This window comes from Rutidosis leptorrhynchoides, chromosome 9 (genome assembly GCF_046630445.1).
Source record: "Rutidosis leptorrhynchoides isolate AG116_Rl617_1_P2 chromosome 9, CSIRO_AGI_Rlap_v1, whole genome shotgun sequence".
Lineage (NCBI taxonomy): Eukaryota > Viridiplantae > Streptophyta > Magnoliopsida > Asterales > Asteraceae > Rutidosis > Rutidosis leptorrhynchoides.
The window spans coordinates 311,914,974-311,935,026 of record NC_092341.1 but is presented as its reverse complement, the minus strand read 5'-3'; the positions used below and the strand labels follow the sequence as shown (position 1 = coordinate 311,935,026).

General features: G+C 34.7%; 3 protein-coding genes and 1 pseudogene across 3 annotated transcripts; 3 read left to right on the top strand and 1 right to left on the bottom strand.

The window, feature by feature from the left end:
- The first annotated feature begins 1,120 nt into the window (after positions 1-1,120).
- LOC139867177 (uncharacterized protein At2g38710-like) lies at positions 1,121-5,488 on the top strand. Its single transcript, XM_071855507.1, has 5 exons — positions 1,121-1,496; positions 2,652-2,771; positions 4,621-4,735; positions 4,869-4,962; positions 5,107-5,488. Exons 1-5 carry the CDS (start codon positions 1,393-1,395, stop codon positions 5,304-5,306), a joined length of 633 nt encoding a protein of 210 aa, XP_071711608.1. The 5' UTR covers positions 1,121-1,392; the 3' UTR covers positions 5,307-5,488.
- A 2,781-nt stretch (positions 5,489-8,269) lies between these two features.
- Positions 8,270-11,422, top strand: LOC139868987 (cytosolic Fe-S cluster assembly factor NBP35-like; annotated as a pseudogene).
- Positions 11,423-12,872: 1,450 nt separating this feature from the next.
- LOC139869360 (germin-like protein 9-3) lies at positions 12,873-13,481 on the top strand. The gene has a single exon (XM_071857672.1). It carries the CDS (start codon positions 12,873-12,875, stop codon positions 13,479-13,481), a length of 609 nt encoding a protein of 202 aa, XP_071713773.1.
- An 832-nt stretch (positions 13,482-14,313) lies between these two features.
- Positions 14,314-15,839, bottom strand: LOC139866242 (transcription factor SRM1-like). The gene is made up of 2 exons (XM_071854423.1): positions 15,323-15,839; positions 14,314-14,825 (listed from the first exon to the last, which is right to left on the bottom strand). The coding sequence occupies exons 1-2, from the start codon at positions 15,718-15,720 to the stop codon at positions 14,555-14,557; spliced, it is 669 nt and encodes a 222-aa protein (XP_071710524.1). The 5' UTR covers positions 15,721-15,839; the 3' UTR covers positions 14,314-14,554.
- Positions 15,840-20,053: the final 4,214 nt, after the last annotated feature.

Below are 20,053 nucleotides of genomic sequence, written 5' to 3'. Positions count from 1 at the left end.
TTCATTTTACCTTTTTGGCTAACATTTTAAGTGAAATAATATTCCAAATTAAAACCAAATTAACCAGACTAACTTCACTCAAAGTAATTGATTGATGAGAAAAAACTACAAACAGGTAACCATATTATTGAAATTGTTCGAAATAAGCTAATACCACAAAAAGGTTTCGATTTTCGTTTGGTGGGCAAAATTAAAAAGGATTCCGGTTCGTAAAAAATTAGATAAGCGTGGTATCGATTTAGATTCGTTGTTGTGTCCTATTTGTGGCGACGAGATTGACTCCGTAGAGCATGTGCTGGTACAATGCAAAAATGTAATAGAATTTTGGAAAGGTTTTCTAAGGTGGTGGAACTTCTCGGAGGATGCACTAAACGAGGTTAACCCACTAGTTGACGATTCGATGTTTACCCCATTTTTCTAAGAATGAACATTCAATATGGGAATGAGAGGCAGTTAAATGGGCAGGTTGCTATTCGCTATGGAAAGCGAGGAATAATAAAGTCTTTAAAGGAAAGGAGTGACATAGTGTTTCGGTTAGAAAACCCAATATTCCTATCCGAGGTACAAACTACAAGTTTCGGTTGGATTTTAAAACGTAAGAAAAAACTCGTTTTAGAATGGCATCAATGGTGTTTGAACCCGAGTTTCTATGTGGCCAACCAAAATAATATAACAGGGATAGGCTAGTTGTCGATTCATGTTGTTTTAATTTTGTTCTATTTTGGATTTCTAGACGTGTACACATGTATATAGCTCGAGGCAATCATGTACATTTGTAAATTGCTTCGTTGCTTCTGTTTCTTGATGTATCATTTGCTTCTGTTTCTTAATGTATCATTTGTATAATATATCGTGCTCTATTTCAAAACAACAAAAGAAAGAAAAAAAAAAAAAAAAAAGTTTATGAGTACCGACACCCATTCATCTCTTAATGTATCATTTGTTTAATATATCGTGCTCTATTTCTTAATGTATCATTTGTTATATGTCAAGGACCTTGATGCAAATACACACAAAACCAACACCCATTCGTTACAATTACACAAAAAGTACACACCTACTTTCCTATAAAACGGGTCCACCCACCGAATAAAATTAACTATTCCATTCATCTCTTTTTACAAAAAAATGGAAAACAGAGTTTGATTAAAGTTTTTGGTTTGTGTTCTTCATCCTCTTGAGCCTTAACCAGTGTTGTTTCAGTACGTTTGGGAATCTATTCGAAACCAATTGGAAACAACACTCTTTTGTGGTTTTTGGCTCTTTTGAAACCCATATTTCAAGATTCTTATAATAATCATTCTTGTAGAATTTTTTTTTATATAATTAGAATTGGAGTAATTAGAAAACCCAATATTCCTTTTATATAATTGATAATTAATTTTTGGAAGAATGGTGTCTGCAAATAGAGAGATGGTTGTGTATTGTTTTGATACACTGGTGGCTCATTACAATGATGAACAAGTTCCTGCTCCTGCTTTTGATGAGGATCAACAGTAATATTATATCTTTATGTGTATATATAATGTTTGTATCTATATAATTAAACTGTATATGCAGATTTGTGAATCCAACAATAAAGTTATGATTTTTGATGTAATTTGGAACCGTAAAGTTTTAGTCTTTGATGTATATTATTCATATCTATATCTATATATATGACATATGCAACAATAAAATTTTGATCTTTGATGTATTTTTGGAATTTTATTGCTATTTTGATAAGTGGGTAGTATGAATTTATTATTTTGTGATTGCTGCAATTGAAACATCAACGTTTAGTTCTATGTGAATAAACTTGAGAGTGAAAGTACTAAAATTTGGAACCCTAAAGGAGTTGTTTTGAGAATCTTTTTTCATGTTTTAGCAATCATTAGAGGGGTGTTTGATTGTGATTCTTTAAGTTATGATTGTTGCTTTAATATCTGCATCTAAACGCCTATGACGATATGATTTCGATTCCTTATGCCCTGACTAGTTGTGTTACTATATCTTGTGTGTTGCTAAACTTCATAAGATGCATTATAATTATAAATTTAATCTGGTCAATGGAGACTTGTTTGACTTTTGGATGTTGGTTTTCGAAATTCTTTGTTTTAAATCAGTTTCAATTCATTTGAGTTGTTACTTATCATTGTTACTACTTGCAACTTCAGTGTTTTCACAAGTTGGAAAAGATCATGTCAACCTTCATATCATAGTATTGAAATTCTAAAAGAAATATGTATATTAGTCTTATGGTTGTGAAAGTTCATGTCTTTGTTTCTTGATGTAAGAAAACTGTAACTATTTGTGTAAATGCAGAAGGAAAAATTGAATAACGAATACTGCATTTTGAATCTTCGAACATTTTGAATGAATTGTGAAGTCTAAAAGCACAAATGACTGTTGTATTTGCCAATTTTTGTCCAAAAGGCTTTGTTAATTCTATGTTCGGTATGCTTATTAAGTTATGTATTTCTACAAGCATGATGCTTTAATGCGGGGGAAAATATCAAAGTAGTATGCTCCTTAAATTAATTTTATGTTGTTTTGTGTTAAGTCTTTGACTTTCTTTTTTAACCTGGTCAATGTATGTATGTATGTATCGTTTTATATTGTTATGCTATAAAATTTGAACCTCTTACGTACAAGCTATTCTTGGATTTCAGCCCATTGTTTGTGACTTGGAAAAAGGTGGTGAATGGTTACGAACCTCGTTTACGTGGATGCATAGGGACTCTTTCTCCTCGTGGCATAGTAAACGGTTTCAAGGATTATGCTTTAACCAGGTTGGTACACTCTTGGCCATTGTTTACATTATTCTTGTACATTGTCATTGTGTTTTTTTTCTTTTTACAATTATATTAAGGGCTTAATGAGGGTGTGGAAACTTACCTATGTTAAGGTTTTGGTCAACCAGATTTTATGATGATGCGTTGATTCACAGGCTGGGGTTACGGGTTTAGATCACCAGGTTATGGACCATGATCAGCGAACACTGGACCCTTTTTTTAAAGGCAATGATATTGTAAATAGATATAAAAATAGCAAAAAATCTAGAAAATACACCGATTTCAAATGATAACTTCGACCACAAACTCTAAGAGAATATAAGGGATTAAAAACCCACTTTCAAACAACTCGACACCACGAACCTAAATCTACTACCTAATATAACGTTTCATCCAAACCTCAAACAACTATCTTGAAAATACAAACAATCTAAGAACAATTTAAGAAACCTTTAAGAATCAAGGAAATGACTCGCAAATCGATTCAACATCACACGCGACCACATAAGGGCAAACACCTGTAGAAAGCATGACGCCAGAAGCGACCAAAGACCACAAACAAAGTCGGCCAATCTTAGAGAATAAATCCCAGAGATCAGATTTGTTCAAGTCTTTCAGTAAGTTTGTAAATAAGTAGTTTTTTACTTTCCCTGTACAAATCATAGCTATATATGTCTATATCTATAAATATTAAAAATAAAATGCTACTAACATAAACAAAAAGTTAGTTACCCGATGCAAATGAATTACGAAGTAATAAGCTACCAATGTCGGCCGCTACCTGTGAACCGTAACCCGAGAATCACCTAACACCCCCTAAACATCGAGATCTGAACCCCAATACGACTAACACCTGAACCACCTATGACTGAAATCGCCAGAACCTGAATCAACCCACAACCACCGGGATCTGATACCGCCGAATCAACTTGAAGTTATCGTGACCTGAACCCCACCTGAAACAACGCATATACACAAGAAACATTGAATATGAAATTGAAGCTGATATGGCAAGGGAAAAGATGCCCTCCGGACCGCCGGCAAAAACCGAAGGGGAGTAGACAAGGGTGGTGGCGGCGGCTGATCTTTTGAATTAAGGGTTTAGAGAGAGCGCAGAATGTAGGTTTTGAAGGAATGATGTTCTGAAACTGATATGGGAGGGGAGAGGTGGACCGCCTGTAGAACCGGACCGCATGAAAGGAAGAAGACAACGGTGAGGTGGCGGCGGATGAGGACCTTGATTGGTTTCACTAAAACGGTGATCTTAACTTCTTGTGTTAAATCAACTTAGAATGTCTATCGATTTAAGTACACTTCAAAACACTGGATTCATTTACATTTGTAACATTTGAGTAATAACATATATATTGTTAGAACGAATAATGGAATAAAGCAGTTTATTGTCTCGGGTGGCGATTTCCTAATATGGTAACCCACATTACACTTGAGTGTAATTGGATTTACGCCACACATCCATAAACCGAACCTTCGGTGTGTGATTTTGGAACAGAGTGAACAGGAGAGTATTATGAGAGCGGAATAGTAGTAGATTGGTATGATTTTTCAGTCCCCCTTAAAGCTTTTTTAATGGCACCTATTTATTGATCTTGGTATTTTAATGGATTTAAAGCTTTTTCATGGGGTCATAGAAAAGGTTTAACATATTTTGTCATGGAAAAAGTTTATATTGGTTTGATTAAAATTCATATGTAAATTGGATACCTTATTATCTTCATTTACTTGATTCACTTTGACTTCAAAAGTCAAATAAACCACTTTATGATTTTACATCAATACGTGGAATATTTTAAATACCTTTTTCCTTTGATTTTGTTTTTGTTTGCAGTGCTCTAAGAGATCATAGGTTCCCTCCAATACAGGCTAAAGAGTTGCCATTGTTGCAATGTACAGTTTCGATTCTTGCTAATTATGAAAATGCTGCTAACCATCTCGATTGGGAGGTACGTATATTGTTTCTTATACAACTCTATTCTTGTTTTTTACTTTTGATGATTACAGTTAACACAAAGCTTTAGCAGTTTAGCTCATGTATATATAATGGCAATCCAAAAACAATCTTGTGTTATGTTGCAGGTGGGAAAACATGGTATAATTATCGAGTTCACTGATCCTAACTATAATACAAAGCGAAGTGCCACATACTTGCCTGATGTCGCTGCTCAAGAAGGTTTGCTTAATATTTAAAAATATAAATATAAATAAATAAAAGTCAGTTAATTATGAAAAAATAGCAAAGAAGTTCTTGCAGGACCACCTCACCCGTTTTGAGTTTTAACTGATCTCCTGACCCGCCCATATTGTTGGTTTGCAGGTTGGACAGTAATTGAAGCTATCGACTCTTTGATGAGGAAAGCCGGTTACAATGGTGCCATTACAGACGAAGTGAGGAACCGTATTCGGCTCACTCGTTACCAGAGCACACTGTTCACTATGCACTACAACGACTACGTTAACTATGTGAAAACGACAAGGGGTGCAGCCCCATCCGTTGTGGGCCTCAAGGTTCATTAACAAATTTTAACTCATTGGGTACCAAGTCCATAAACTTATCTTGGTGTCATTGTTATTTGAAAGAAATCAGGTATCTGGTTGGGATGTTTCTAATTGTATCCCACTTATCCATTTCTGCTTAAACAGTTGTTATGACATTGTATCTAAATTGTTCATTTAGATTGAAAAACATTGTGATTTAAGTTCGGGCATTTTATGTTTGTAACATATCATGCTAGTTTTTTACTTTTTTATGTAAATCAGTGGTGGTTAAGATGTGTGTTTGTCGATAAGAACACTATTGAAAGGTTTGGACGGGTTTCAAGTCGACACAATCTTTAGTTCCAATCCTTTTCAGGTGATACACATGATATAATGAAACTTAAGTCAGAATCACCCTTTTCTCTCTTCGTTCATGCTTTTCCTGTTTCTTCTCTTCTCGCTTCCTTTTTTTTCCGGTTACTTTCGTCTTATGAATCTTCCTTGGCATCTCTTGCAATAGGATACAGGTGTTCGATATTTGGTTTCGAACCGTTAGAATCGAAAATCTAACCGAAGAAAACTGATCCGAATTTGAATTCGTTTTTCGGTTCTGTTTCGGTTTGGATTTCAAATCTAATTTGGGCTCACTTTGGTTTAAGTTTTTTGTCCGTTTACCGAAAACTGAATTTGATTAATATTATATTAAATTATTAATTTTTATAGAACAGAAATTAATTTAAAAACTCAAAAATGAAAACCAAAGTCAACTTTTATGTCATTTTTTAATAAATTATAATTTTTTGGTTTTGACCGAAACCGAACCGAATTCAAATTAGTTTTCAGTTCGGTTTCTGTTTAGAAACTGAATTCAATCTTCGGTTAGGTTTTAGTCCCAAAATTTTCAAAACCGAAAAAACTGAACTGAATAAGCCGAACAAACTGAAAACCGAACTGATGAACACCCTACAAACCATAGGAGATGCGGACACATTTTTATTTTTAGTCCCTTTAGTAGTTAGGTTTCTCTTCCTTCTTCAAGGTAAATATCGAGTTTTTCTTTTGTGCAAAAACAACGAAAATTGTATAGCAAAGCAAAAGTTCTTTCATTGGGAAATGAAGAAGACAAACAAGGATACAAATGACACGGCAATGTTCGAAAACAGTAAACAAACAATATAAGTCGAACTATCGCTAATTAAAACCTAGCCTAGCCAAACCGGGCCAACAGAATAAACAACCAAATGATTGCGAGAGTACCAAAAGGACAACATACGAACCAAAAAGACACCTAAGAAAAATATCAGAGACAAGCAACGTCAACAAGAGCCTACAAACTAACAAAACGAACACACAAACCAAACAAAAAACTACACGATCACGACTTTTCCTTTTCGATTCTTAGTACGGCTTAACCACCTTGCCATCAACTTTAAAACGGTTGATTTCCTTTCCCATCGAGACTCAAACGAATATGACAACACATTAAACAAGCCATTCCCAATTAATGCTTTCGACGACGGAGGATTCAAACATTTCTTCACTAACCCTTAAAAATAAACGATTATTGCTATCTGGCTCGGCAACATCATCTTCATCTCGTAACACGAAAACATCTTCAGCCTTTATTGAAGATGTCGAAGCCTTCATCTTTGAATCACCGCCATTGCCTTCTACGCCTAATGAAGAAGACTCCACAACCTTGGAAACATGTAAATCATTCGTCTATAGTCAAAACCAAATGAGGGAAAACAGTTTCCTTGCCGAATCCTCCAACTCAACATGAGGAAGTTGTGATGTGGTCCAGCGGTTGGTGGCCCGCCTTTAGGGGAGGTCAGGAGTTCGACCCCCGTTGGCTACATATTAAAAATACAATTTCATCCCTGCCATGAAATATCCACCCATGGCACGTTTCCCATATCGTTTGGGGGGGTACATGGGAGGGGGTTTTACTTGGCCGTTCCCTTGGATCGGTTTCAAGGTTTCCTCCCGCGCAGCGATGAGGGCGGGTTTATTATAACTGCATCGGTATAGTTGAAACGAGAGATGATCGCAACGGGTGGTTTAGTCCCCTGGTGATCCCAATCGGTGTAAAAAAAAAAAAAACTCAACATGAGCGTATTCGTCATCTAACCCGGATCGAAATTTAATCCCCAAATTGTTCTCTGTTTAGTCGAACTAACCAGAGGTGAATTGAGCTGGGTTCATTTACGCAGTTAGGGCATTAATATCGTTTCCTAGCCTAGTCCAACTGTATAAAGTATTCTAGGGTTATAGGATTAGCCCACTTTTGTATACGTCTTTATACTCTATAAATGTATAAATAGATATCGACTAGTTTTCGAACCCTCGCTTTGCGCCGGGAGTTCGGTTTTCATTGTATTTTATTGCGTTTAGTTTGTAAAAAATTTTCGTGGCTAACGATGATGTCGTTGAAGCGCAACTCGAGTCGAACTAAAAGGTATAACCCGTGAAAGATTTAAATATTATTTTAATTTAACAATATATGTGCATCTCCGCGTTTCGCTATGGAATTGTCAACTTTTAAAAATTTAATGCAAAATCAACGTGTATGAAAATTAACCAAAATATTTAGTGTTTTTTAAAAAGCTTCCGTTTTGCGTATAGTTAGTGACATTGTGTTCTTAAAATTATTTCGAGTTTAACGATGGTGTCAGAAAAATTTAACTCGTTGCGAGCGAGAGGATATGACCCGTTCAATATTTGGGTGGAGTTTATTTAAAAATTTTTATGAAAATTGTTCTTTGACACTTTACCTCTGTTTGGGGGTCGATTTGATTTTTTTCAAAAAAGTGGGGTACTTTGTAAGTGAAATGATATTTAGGGGAAAAGAAAAGGAAAAAAAGTTAAAAGACGATAATGCTTTAAGTTACTATTCATCGTTTTAGTGTAATAAATAGTATAGTGACGGGTGTGCATTGTTTACCTATGTTTAACTGCCGTATATCAACTTGCTAAAACGAAATCAGAAGTAGCTAAACTAAATGGAAAACGGAAACCACAAACGAGTCCCCGATAACGCCAATGAACGTATGACTATTAACTGTTATTCAATCAATAAATTGATTGATTGATTTTGTGCTAATCAGACTACCCAGGGACAGAATCGGAAGATGCAGGGAAATCAGTGTTAGGATATTAGGACTCAAACAACGCTAGTAATTCTACAAGATTACTAGTCGAGTAGTGATACTATCAAGATCACTCAACCCACTTAATGAACGAAAGATAATAAATGCGAAAATGTAAGAACGGCACAAGATATAACGTGGTTATATGCAATCGTTGTGATTGCTTTAGTCCACGGACCAACTAGAGATTGTTATATTACTGAATACTTGAGAGTGGTGTGTTACAATGACTATGAATGAGCTCTATATATAGAGCAAACAAGAAACCAACCAAACTACAACTTGATCTTCAAGTGTGCTAGTAATCATGAAAGATAAACCAACTAGCCATGCTTTACACCCACTAATGACATGATCACAGCCACAATTAGTGGTGTAAAGCAATCCACTAAGCACCTAAAGTGAAAGGAGAATCAATCAAGATCGGATCCCATGTGTGCAAGTTGCCCACTTGCTGCCAGACATCGTGCGCGCCGTGCACACTCCCAAACTTCGAGCAAGCCTTCTGATCAAAACTTCTCTAGTGCGCGCAGGGAGCGCGCCGCGCACCATCACCGCGCACAATCAATTTGCTCTGTTTTTGATCTGTTTTTCTCTGTTTCACGCTTACCGAAATCTGCAAAATCCGTGCAAGTGTTGAAACAGTTTTTAGTGACACTTTTTCCAGTTTTGTTTAAATGTCTCCACACTCCAACAATCTCCCACTTGAAGACTTTGAACAAGCTCCATTCATATCAATGAATTTACCAAGAACATTAAACCACCTTCGATTACCGCCAAATATCATTTGGGACACGCACGCTCAACACATTCTTCGGATGAGTAGACTTTCGATAAAAAGTCTTCAATACTACTTGTTAAACTTGTAACACCATTCACATCTCTAGCTGGGGTCTTCTCTCATCAATTCATGAGAAGACCAATTGAGGTAATGCAAAACCTCAATTTTTCCGTCGTAACCACCTTAGTAAACATATCGGCATGATTCTTTGTACCAAGGATTTTCTCCAAGAATAAAGTGCCATCATTTATATGTTGTCGAATAAAATGATACCTTATCTTGATGTGTTTCGTTCGACTATGAAACACCGGATTCTTCCCAAGATGAACCGCACTTTGATTATCACAATACAAGACGCAATAGTCTTGTCTTTTACCCAACTCGCCTAAGAAGTTCTTCAACCACACTAGCTCTTTAGAAGCTTCCGCAATAGCCATGTATTCGGCTTCGGTGGTTGACAAAGCAACACTCTTTTGCAATCGAGATAACCAACTAATCGCCGTCTTCCCCATTGTGAAAACATAACCAGTTTTTAGTGACACTTTTTCCAGTTTTGTTTAAATGTCTCCACACTCCAACAATCAGATGCATGTGCAGGTTGCCCTAATCAAGCAATATGTGCTTCAGCTCCTAAAGGCCCCGATCCAGGTTTCTTTATTGTTTATGTCGTTACACAACTTTTATTTTATGTATATGTGGTTCCTGCTGCCTAGACATAAAAAGCCCTCGAAATCGTTCAACTTGTAGAAGTTAGGAGTATAAATTTTGTTACAGGTTGTTGTGGAATAGGTTATATATTAGTTGATAGATAAACGATAAAGTTATGTATAATTGTTTTTGGAAAACTTACCTGAATTAGGCAAAAATATTAAAGTGTGTTTGGTTGAAGAAATAATTTCTAATTTTCTATCTTCAATATCTTACTATATTAAAAGATTGTTTGTGTTTTTCTCTAACTGTGCACCTGAGATGTGTAGATAACTTTAATTCTCTGTTTTAAGTTGTAGTGTTTTCATGTTAGAGCTACTTTTTTTTTTTGAGATAATGATCTGATAGAATTATTAGGTTTAAAATGTTATGGATTTATCTAACTGTTAACTGTGTAATATCTACTGTTTGCTTGTTGTGCTCTTTTCGGGTTATATTCTTTATTTATGAATCATATTCACTCTGTTCTTACTTTCGTACAATTTTTTTTGTGTTCTGTCAGATTTGATTACAATTGCTGAAAACATGGCTAATGTGAAACATAAGATACTGATTCAATCGTGTAAAGGTGGTGTTGGCAAGAGCACGCTTTCATCTCAGCTCGCATTTGCCCTATCTGCAATGGATTATCAAGTAGGTCTACTTGACATCGACATTTGCGGGCCCAGCATGCCAAAAATGCTCGGGTTAGAAGGCCAAACGGTTCACAAAAGCAACCTAGGTTGGTCACCTGTTTATGTCGACTCCATTGCGGTCATGTCATTTGGGTTCATGATTGATGACCCAAATCATGCTGCTATATTGCGAGGTCCACGAAAAAACGGGTTGATAATTTTTTTTTTAAGAGACTTTTATTAGGATGAGATTGACTTTCTAGTTGTTGATTGTCCACCAGGGACATCAGATGAAAACATCGAGATCGTTCAGCTTCTTGAAAAATCGGGGATCGATGGGTCGATTATAGTTACGACCCCACAACAAGTTTCGTTAATAGATGTGAGAAAAGGTGTGAGTTTTTGTAAGAAAGTTGAGGTTCAAGTTCTTGGGGTGGTTGAGAATATGAGCGGGTTATGTCAACCCATATCTGAATTCAAGTATATGAAACGATCCAAGAATGGAGAAGAACAAGAAGATGTTACGGATAGGGTTATGGCAGTTTTGAGAGAAAAAGATCCTGAATTGTTGGATTTGATTGCGTGTAGTGAGGTGTTTGATAGTAGCGGTGGAGGTGCGGGGAGAATGTGTGCTGAGATGGGGGTCCCGTTTCTTGGTAGAGTACCGTTGGATCCTAAACTGTGTAAAGCTGCTGAAGAAGGTAGATCTTGCTTTGTTGGTGACGAAAGAGGGGTGAGTGCCCCCGCGCTTTCGGCGATAATTAATAAATTGTTGAAGAGTGACACTTTTGCGTGAGTGTATAATGTTGCAAGTTTATAGCTTGTTATCAGTATTTCGATTATGTGATTCTTGGTTTCATTGAATAATAGTATAGTATATAGTATTATGATAAACTGCAAGCAAAGGACATATTCTTTGGTTTAGTTTATTGCATTTATCTATATATTATATATGTTCACAAATTGTCAATTTTTTTTTTTTTTTTAATTTAGCTTAAAAAATGGCTTCAAACCTTCATCATGACATTCTTAGAAGTTAGGTTTGTTGACATAACTTGTAAGTTGTTTACCAAAAGTTGCAAGTAGGTGATATTTTTGTGTTTCCCTTGAAGGGCTCGTCCATTTTCAGTTTAATGGTGAAGCTAAGTAACCAGCATTGGCATTGTCGGCCTATGGAAATGTGATGCTAGGGTTGGTATTGGTTCCGAATTCTGTTGTTAATACTAGTGTTAATAACGAAGTTTAGCTAAATCGTTTAAGACAGATGTTGCTACAATTATGAAGATCAAGTGCAGGTTTCGGGTTAAACTGCATTTTGTGTATCTTGTTTGTGATTGCAACATTGATAGTGTTCTTGATTTGGTTAAATAAATTCGATGTTAATAAACAACAACAAAACTCAATCCCACAAAAGTGGGGTATGGGATATAAATTCGATGTTTATCTTGGAGAAATTCAGTGTTAATCGCGGATAGTTCCTCTGGTTTATATGAATTTGCGATTGCGATTATACCTAAACTTTTTTTTGCACATGTTATTTTAGTTTTTCTCATACATTATACGTTAACTCTCATACGTTTATCATCATTTTCAAAACGACTAGGTGTCTTTCTCGTTTCTTCAAACCTGCATACATTCAATCCAGTTTCAATTACGACGATTGATTATGGTGCAATGCAATTGTGGTAAGAGTGTGTATATCCGAACATCTTGGACCCCTCAAAACCGCTCATTTGGCTTGTTTCAAACGGCACAATATAATATAAAGGCGAGTAATATATTGTACACAATCAGATTTAAATGATGGATCAATTGTGTATATTCAAAAAGCTATACGAGTTCTATAGGTAAATTTCATTTTTTAAGGAATATACCTATCATATGCTTTTGACACAATATATGACATATTTTTTATAAATGTCATATTATTCAATGTACTCCTTGTTAAGAATCATGGCTACATTTGTCCATGCTCTGCATTCGATCCATCTACTTGCATCTTGTTAGTCGAAAAAGATCAAAATATCGTTCCAAACAACGTTACAAGTTTCAAAAGTGAATTTTTCAAGTTAAATAATGTCATAAAAGTATCAAAAACAGAACATCAATAGAAATAGAAAAGGTTAGAATGTTAATAAAACTTCTAAATTTTCTTATTAAAAATATAGAAAAACATAAAGATAATGTACCTTAACAATGTGATGATCAAGATAAACATAATATCCTAGGAAACAACCTTGTTTTATCCGATAAATTGTTCCGAGGAAACAACCTTGTATCATCTTATAAATTGCTCCTAAACCCCTTACAAAGTTGAAAATCCTAGATTGTGGAACACAGATTATAATACAAAATGTTTACGAAGCTAGAAATAACGTGCGCTCTAGTTTTCGTGTTCTCTATACTTCATATAGCAAACGCTGGGGATCCTGATATCCTAACTGATTTTGTGGCCCCAAACACAACAATTGATGCCAACTATTTCACATTCACGGGATTGCGTCAACTAGTTGGTGGCGTCTACCCGACAACTTTTGAGGCAATAAAAGTGAGCGTGAATGAGTTCCCTGCACTTGATGGTCTAAGCGTTTCATATGCTGTTCTTCAATTCCCATCAGGATCGGTTAATCCGGTTCATATCCATCCTAGGCCTTCAGAGCTCTTGTTTCTTATATTTGGAACACTTCAAGTAGGGTTCGTGGATACTAATCATACGCTATTCAAACAAACTTTACAATTAGGTGATATGTTTGTGTTTCCTAAAGGGCTCGTACATTTTCAGTATAATAATGATACTAAAGAACCGGCGTTGGCAGTTTCAGCTTTTGGCAGTGCCAATGCTGGTACTCAGTCTATTCCGACTAGTGTTTTTAACACTAGTATCTTTGAAGGTATCTTAGAAGCATCTTTTCATGCTAAGAGAGCAACTATCCGAAAGATTGAAGATGGGCTCAAGGCATAACTTTTCCAACATGCTACATCCTCTCTTTTTTAATTTTTCCCCAAAATAATGCTTTTGTATGAATACACAGTTTTCTATATTCAGAGTCTTTGTAACAGATTCGAAAATCATACAACGTTGACCATCTCGTTAATAACTTGATATGGTTATAATTTACTCATCTCCAAGATTTGTTGTAACTTTTATCATTCATTGAACATTGTAAAATGCATTACATGCTCACTGCCTAATAAGAACAGTCAATCGTTATAAACGAGCCGTCTAATACAAGTTGGCACCGCGTATTGAGCAATAGAACTAGAATGAATAATGAATGTTGAAAACGATATGCAACAAAATGTACCAAAGATAGTGAAAGTACTTTAACCAACAACTAAAACATGAAAAGGAACAACTACCAAATCTTGAAGTACTTGCAAGAAAAGAAAATGAAAGTTTGATTGTGAATGGTAGAATGAGCCAAACATGGTTCACTTTACAAGTCAAGAACTTATCCAAAATGGTCAAAACGCACATCCATATCATTTTATCTCCTATGTTTTCTAGTCATGGCATTCACACCTTCACATATAATGACCTCAAACGTTCTTATAAAATTTCACAAACTCAATTCTCTCATTCTCATATCTTTTAACATCTCCAGACATTTGCATAAAACTTAACGCACCATATCCATTTTTGCATCCAATCAAAGATCGCAACGTTTGCAAAATTGATAACGATTTACAATTGTATGATTTAATTTTTTTTACTAATTTGTCACACAATGATTATATCCATAAACATAAAGTACATAAACATATAATAATATTACCAAAGTACTCTATTCAACTATAATCAAATTAGCATTCAATTTCACTCCTATAACTTGCAATAATCACTTTCATATGACACATTACCCAACACTATCTAAGCCTCATGAGTCATGTCATAAAATTCAAAGACTTCACAAATTAGAGTCCTTAATTGTTAACTTGAAAAGTAAAATTATCCAATTCTATCCTATAATTATAAAAATACGGAGTAACTCTATAATCATAATATTTACACTAATCTTATTTGTACTTGTACTCCTACATAGGGTAACCATAGTTTTGTTGATGTTCATAACCCAACTGTCCTTGATAATTTACTGGTGGCTGTGGTGGCACAGTCATTGTATCCGCCGTGGTGGTGATGTCATGAATACTCGACCTCTTCCTCTCTTTCTTCATCGAGTTCTGCCGGAGAAAATACTTTTGAGCGTGACTCGCAACTTGTGTCGGCGTCCTCGAAACCACCACTTTTCGCGAAATGCTCCGCCAGTCCCCCTTTCCGTACCGTTGCAATCCGATCAAAAACAATCTAATCAAAATAATTTCAAAGCACAATTAATACACTCCTGTTGAGTAGTAGTAAATGTTTCAATTTAATTGTCCACTTATATAAATAAGAAAAATAAATAACATCCTTTAAAAAATAAGAAAATTATTTATTATAACCTTTAATCCATGTGGATAGGATTAAATGAGAAAAAAATAAAAGATAATAACAAACCTTAATTATATATTCACACGTACATTCGAGATTTCTGCAAACTGAATTATAAATTTATAATCATAAAAAAATTAACAATCCTCTTTCTTAAATAAACCTGAAATTATTTTTATTTTTATTTGATATGACATGCCTAAAATTTCGTACAATATACTCGAATCACATTTTTTTGGCAATCCGATAACATACAATTATTAATTATTAATCATAATATAAGTATTTGATACGGAGTATATGAATGATAAACATGGTAAAATAGAATTAACCCTAATTATGAAACGTACAAGTAATAAAGCGAAACGTACCTATGTTCTTCTTCAGTCCAGGGTGTTCCCTTTTTCCGTTCACCATCAATACCATGTTTATTATTATTATTCCCTTTCCCCATTCCAAACGAGATCTGACTCGCTTGTAACTCAGGATCCCAACTCAGAAACGAGTCATCAGCATCAGCATCATCGGAATAACTCGGTAACTCAACTTGACCGGAATCAATTTGTAACAAATCATGAACTAACACGTCATAATGAGCTCTCACCTGATCTACCGTTTTACCAGGAACCGCATCCGCTATCTTCTGCCATCGTCCGATTACGTCATCAGGATACAAGACTAAAGCTTCTTCAAATAACTTGTCTTCGTATCGTGTCCACGTGGATTCTGCTGCTATCGCCCAATCGGTGTCTTCTTGTTGATACATCATAAACTTTTAATCGATTTAACTTGATCGATTTAACTTTAATCGATTTGAAATTGAAAGTTGAGAGAATTAGAGTTTTGTTGAAACTTTATTTTATTTTATTTTATTCAATAAATGAATTTGTTGGTGAATCCGTGTGCGCGTATTTATACGTGTAACGGTGGCCCTAAAATAAAAGCTTTTGGAGTTATTCTTTTCTTAAAATATACTTTAAAAATTAATATTAATATTAAATATTAATTTTAATATTGAAAAAATTACGCCGTTAGTACCCGTGGTTTTGCATTTTTGCACCGATACACCTAAACTTTTATTTTTGCATCGTTGATACCTGAGGTTTGATTGAATAACGTCTGTGGTACCTCATACTAACAGCCGTGAACTCTGTTAGCTTAAACCCTCACATGTGCACTACATGTGAGGGTATTTTCGTCCCATCAAGTAATGTATTATCTCTATAAAACACTACAACGACTCATCAGTTATAATTCGATTGTATTCCCAAATATTTGTAAACCCTAATCGCGTAAACCATAATCAAATCACATCAGTCTTCGAGTTTCTGTTAATTTAAACACCTAATTCATCATAATGGTTGATTGCTTTTGTGGAAGAACTGTTGTTATTCGTTGTTCATGGAATGATCGAAATTCTGGTACTATAGTTGCCCTACTAAGGTATTAAACTACGTTTTTATCTCAAAAATTTCTAATTGTTTGTTATTAATAAAATGCATTTTTGTTCACAGTGGTCCAATTGTCCGTTTATTGCTTGGTTCGATCCACCTATGTGTTCTCGATCACTTACTGTTATACCTGCTTTGTTGAGGTCAAAAAATAATCTTGAAGCTGAGGTGAACTTGCTTAAAAGTCAGGATAAGAAGATGAAGCTCCCAGTTGTGTTAATGTTTTTTGTTTTTGTGTTGTATGTTGTTTTCGTTAGTTAGATGATTGATTTCCAATGTAACTGTAGTTTGGTTTTTTGGATGTTTTGATTGTTTAATGTAATCATCAGTTGGATGTAATGTTTTGGAATGTAATCATTCAAATGTTATGTTTAATCGAATGGATGGTTTTCTACTTAATTCATCTGTTGTAACATATACTAGTTTGTTCGAATGTTGTATTGGTTCAAATGCCTAAAGCTTGAAAGCCACTTTTCAATGGTCCTAAACATATATATACTCTCTTAAAGATCATACTTGTTGCATCTTCATCACATGGTTCTGTTCCAACCTTGACAGTAGTACCTGGATTAACTTTTTAAGTTCCACTAAATAATCCCTTAAGTGAGCATATTATTCAGCATAATCCCCATCCACAATTGTTCTTGCCTTCTGTAATGCTCTGTATGCCTTCATCTTTGACACATTCATTCTATATTGTGTTTCAGCCTGTACCTTAACTGCCTTTGCTGGTAATCTTGGATTTGAGGGTAGTTGTGCAACCAACTTTGTTGCAAGAAAGTACTATGTGAAATGTGTAACATCTCTAAACCAAGCACATATGTGTTTATCCTTAAATGTTACCACTTGCCATGTTTCTGAACCACTTCTCTTTGATACATGAACTACCCACTTGCATTCCACATTGTTATGTTCTCTGGTTCTCTAACTTTTATTACCCTTCTCTTTCTCAGAATCAACAATTACATTCTTGCCATTCTGTTTATTATTACCCACTGTTTCATCCTTTATTCATTCACTTTTACAACGTCTGCTTTTAAACCTCTACAAACTGCTCTAAGCCTCCTATTATCATTTTATTTAAACACAATATCCCTCTGAGTTTCAATGGCATGCAACCTTATACATTCAATAGCTTCATCTTTTATCCCAAATTCTTGACCCATATACAGATTACTCTTTGTCACATCCAACACATGTTTTTGTTGCAGACTTAATTCATTTAACTTCTTCTTCCTGTCCGCTTCAATATCATGCTCATACTCAAGTTTACTATCAAACTCATCATCATTCAACCTTTCTATAGTAACTATATGTTGATCAGTGGGACATACATAAATAATTTTAGAAGCATTTCCCATGAATTCAATATCTTTGTCAATGCTACAATGAAAGTCATTCATATCAATATCAAAATGTTGTACTTGATTATCTTCATCAACATTAAAATCAATATCATCATCCTCACTTTCTTCTTTACCTATCTTATCTTCATCAACATTCAAGTCACTATCATCATCCTCACATTGTTCTTCTCCTATGTTATTCTCAACTAAAATTGTCACTATATCATCAACCTTTGTTACTTCATGTTCAATAAACAAATAAATCTCTTTATTTAACCCCACATGCTGCTTCAAATTGTTAATACCATTTTCTGTACTTAATGGTTCTAATCCATAATCCAAATTTGAATCAGGTATACAAAAATGGTATGACATCTTAGAATTGCAATCATAACCAAGATCTACCACCATTTTTGTTATCTCCTTAACACTAAATGTATCACTTACAACTAAGTCGAAATAAGTTGTCTTACCATTCACATAATCCCTACGTGGAGATGAGTAAATTGGCCACCATGACGTAATTTGATTGTAAAAAGTCTAGGATATTCAACTACAAAAAAAAAAAAAAAAAAAAAAAAAAAATCTGATCAATATCAATGAAACAGTAGCAGTTAAATTATAAAAAAACATGATGAATATAACATCTTACTATATAAATCGCTGAAATCATAGGAGTCTGATTCGTTTCGCATATGATATAAACGAGAATCCATCTCGTTCGCAAATAGGGTTATTGTATTGTTTATGATGTTGAACGCATAAGAATAAGGAGAAAAAAAATTGTCACTTGTATATTTCAACTAACTGGACGTATTGTATGTATTTTTACTAGGGAAACATATAGTTGATGGGATAAAATTACCCGCACATGCAGTGCACATGTGAGGGTTTAAGCTAACAGAGTTCGCGGCTATTAGTATGAGGTACCACAGACGTTATTCAATCAAACCTCAGGTATCTACGGTGCAAAAATAAAAGTTTAGGTGTATCGTTGCAAAAGTGTACAAACTACAGGTACTACCTGCATTATTTTTTCTTTAATATAAACAAATACTCCGTCAGAAATCTTATCTGCAGTCAAATACTTGCAATGTTAGTTTAAAAAGTGTATTGACACATGTAAGTAACTAGAGGGGGTTGAATAGTTACTTAATACGATTTTTAAAACTTTTTCGATGATCAATAAGATTTGAACAATACTTGATCAGCCGTGAAGAACATAAACACAAGGATTTATAGTGGTTCGGGTGGATTTTAACTAATCCACCTTAATTCACTCCCCGATTCACTAATCGGGATTTTTGCTTCACTAAGCACCTTTCTCCAAATCCGGTGGAGATCTGATTTACAAGCCTTGTACTTCTCCTTAGACAACAAACCTAATCCTTCTATCCCTTTGAAAGATTACCTCAAACTTAGATCAACTTGTCTTCACCTTGGACAAGTATTAATCTTCAATGAGATTAATCAACTCCCTAATTCCCTTTAAGGAAGAAGATAGCTAAGCTATCATATGCTTCTAATTACAAACTACAAGGACTCACCCTTTTCTAGTGATGACAATCATAAGACAATTCTAAGGGTTATTACAACACTATGCAAACTTACAAAGATAAGAATTTGAAAGTAAGTTTACAAACACCCCTTTTATAATCTATGAGATTATAAAACTTCTCTTGCTAATCACAAACATATGTAGAAGTGTTTTGTTCTTGTGATTCTCTGATGATCTTGAGTTGTAGCATTCAAGAGGTCAAAGTCTTCAAAGTTCTCTAAGCCTTGCTATTTATATAGAGAGATAAACAAGTCAGCCGTGTCTGCGGCTTGACCCACGGTAGATCGTGGGTCGACCGCACATGGTCCAGTCCAAAATATGTATCCGCTGTATAGCCGCTTGAATCAGTTTTGGACATCACTCTTTAGAGACTTTACTTCATTTAACACCTGCGAAAGATACCTAACATCCTATACAAGTACTATATGCATTAAATGTCTATTTACCTTGGATGTATTGCATTGATAGTGACTTGTCATGCTCAAAGTGAAAAGTCTAACATTCTTGAATACACGTCATGATAATCATTTGATGCAATCTCAGTTTTGTCATAATCCTTGATATATAATTAACACATTTGCTAAATCTCTATTGGTTGGTCAACATGTCATTGATGACACAAACCCACTTTAATTACAAAGCATGTTAGTATTCAAATTTGAACTGGTTTGCAATTAATTAAGTGTGTTAATGATGTCTTGACAATTTAAGCAAGTAATAACAATTAAGCATGTTGCAAGACATCAA

What these genes read in the sequence shown, in the direction of transcription:
- LOC139867177 (XM_071855507.1), top strand. Translation starts at nt 1,393, where the DNA reads ATGGTGTCTGCAAATAGAGAGATGGTTGTGTATTGTTTTGATACACTG. An exon ending in AAGGATTATGCTTTAACCAG is followed by an intron (nt 2,772 to 4,620) that starts GTTGGTACACTC and finishes TTTTGTTTGCAG; the next exon opens with TGCTCTAAGAGATCATAGGT. An exon ending in TGATGTCGCTGCTCAAGAAG is followed by an intron (nt 4,963 to 5,106) that starts GTTTGCTTAATA and finishes GTTGGTTTGCAG; the next exon opens with GTTGGACAGTAATTGAAGCT.
- LOC139866242 (XM_071854423.1), bottom strand. Translation starts at nt 15,720, where the DNA reads ATGATGTATCAACAAGAAGACACCGATTGGGCGATAGCAGCAGAATCC. An exon ending in TGGACTGAAGAAGAACATAG is followed by an intron (nt 14,826 to 15,322) that starts GTACGTTTCGCT and finishes TATTTTGATTAG; the next exon opens with ATTGTTTTTGATCGGATTGC.
- LOC139869360 (XM_071857672.1), top strand. Translation starts at nt 12,873, where the DNA reads ATGTTTACGAAGCTAGAAATAACGTGCGCTCTAGTTTTCGTGTTCTCT.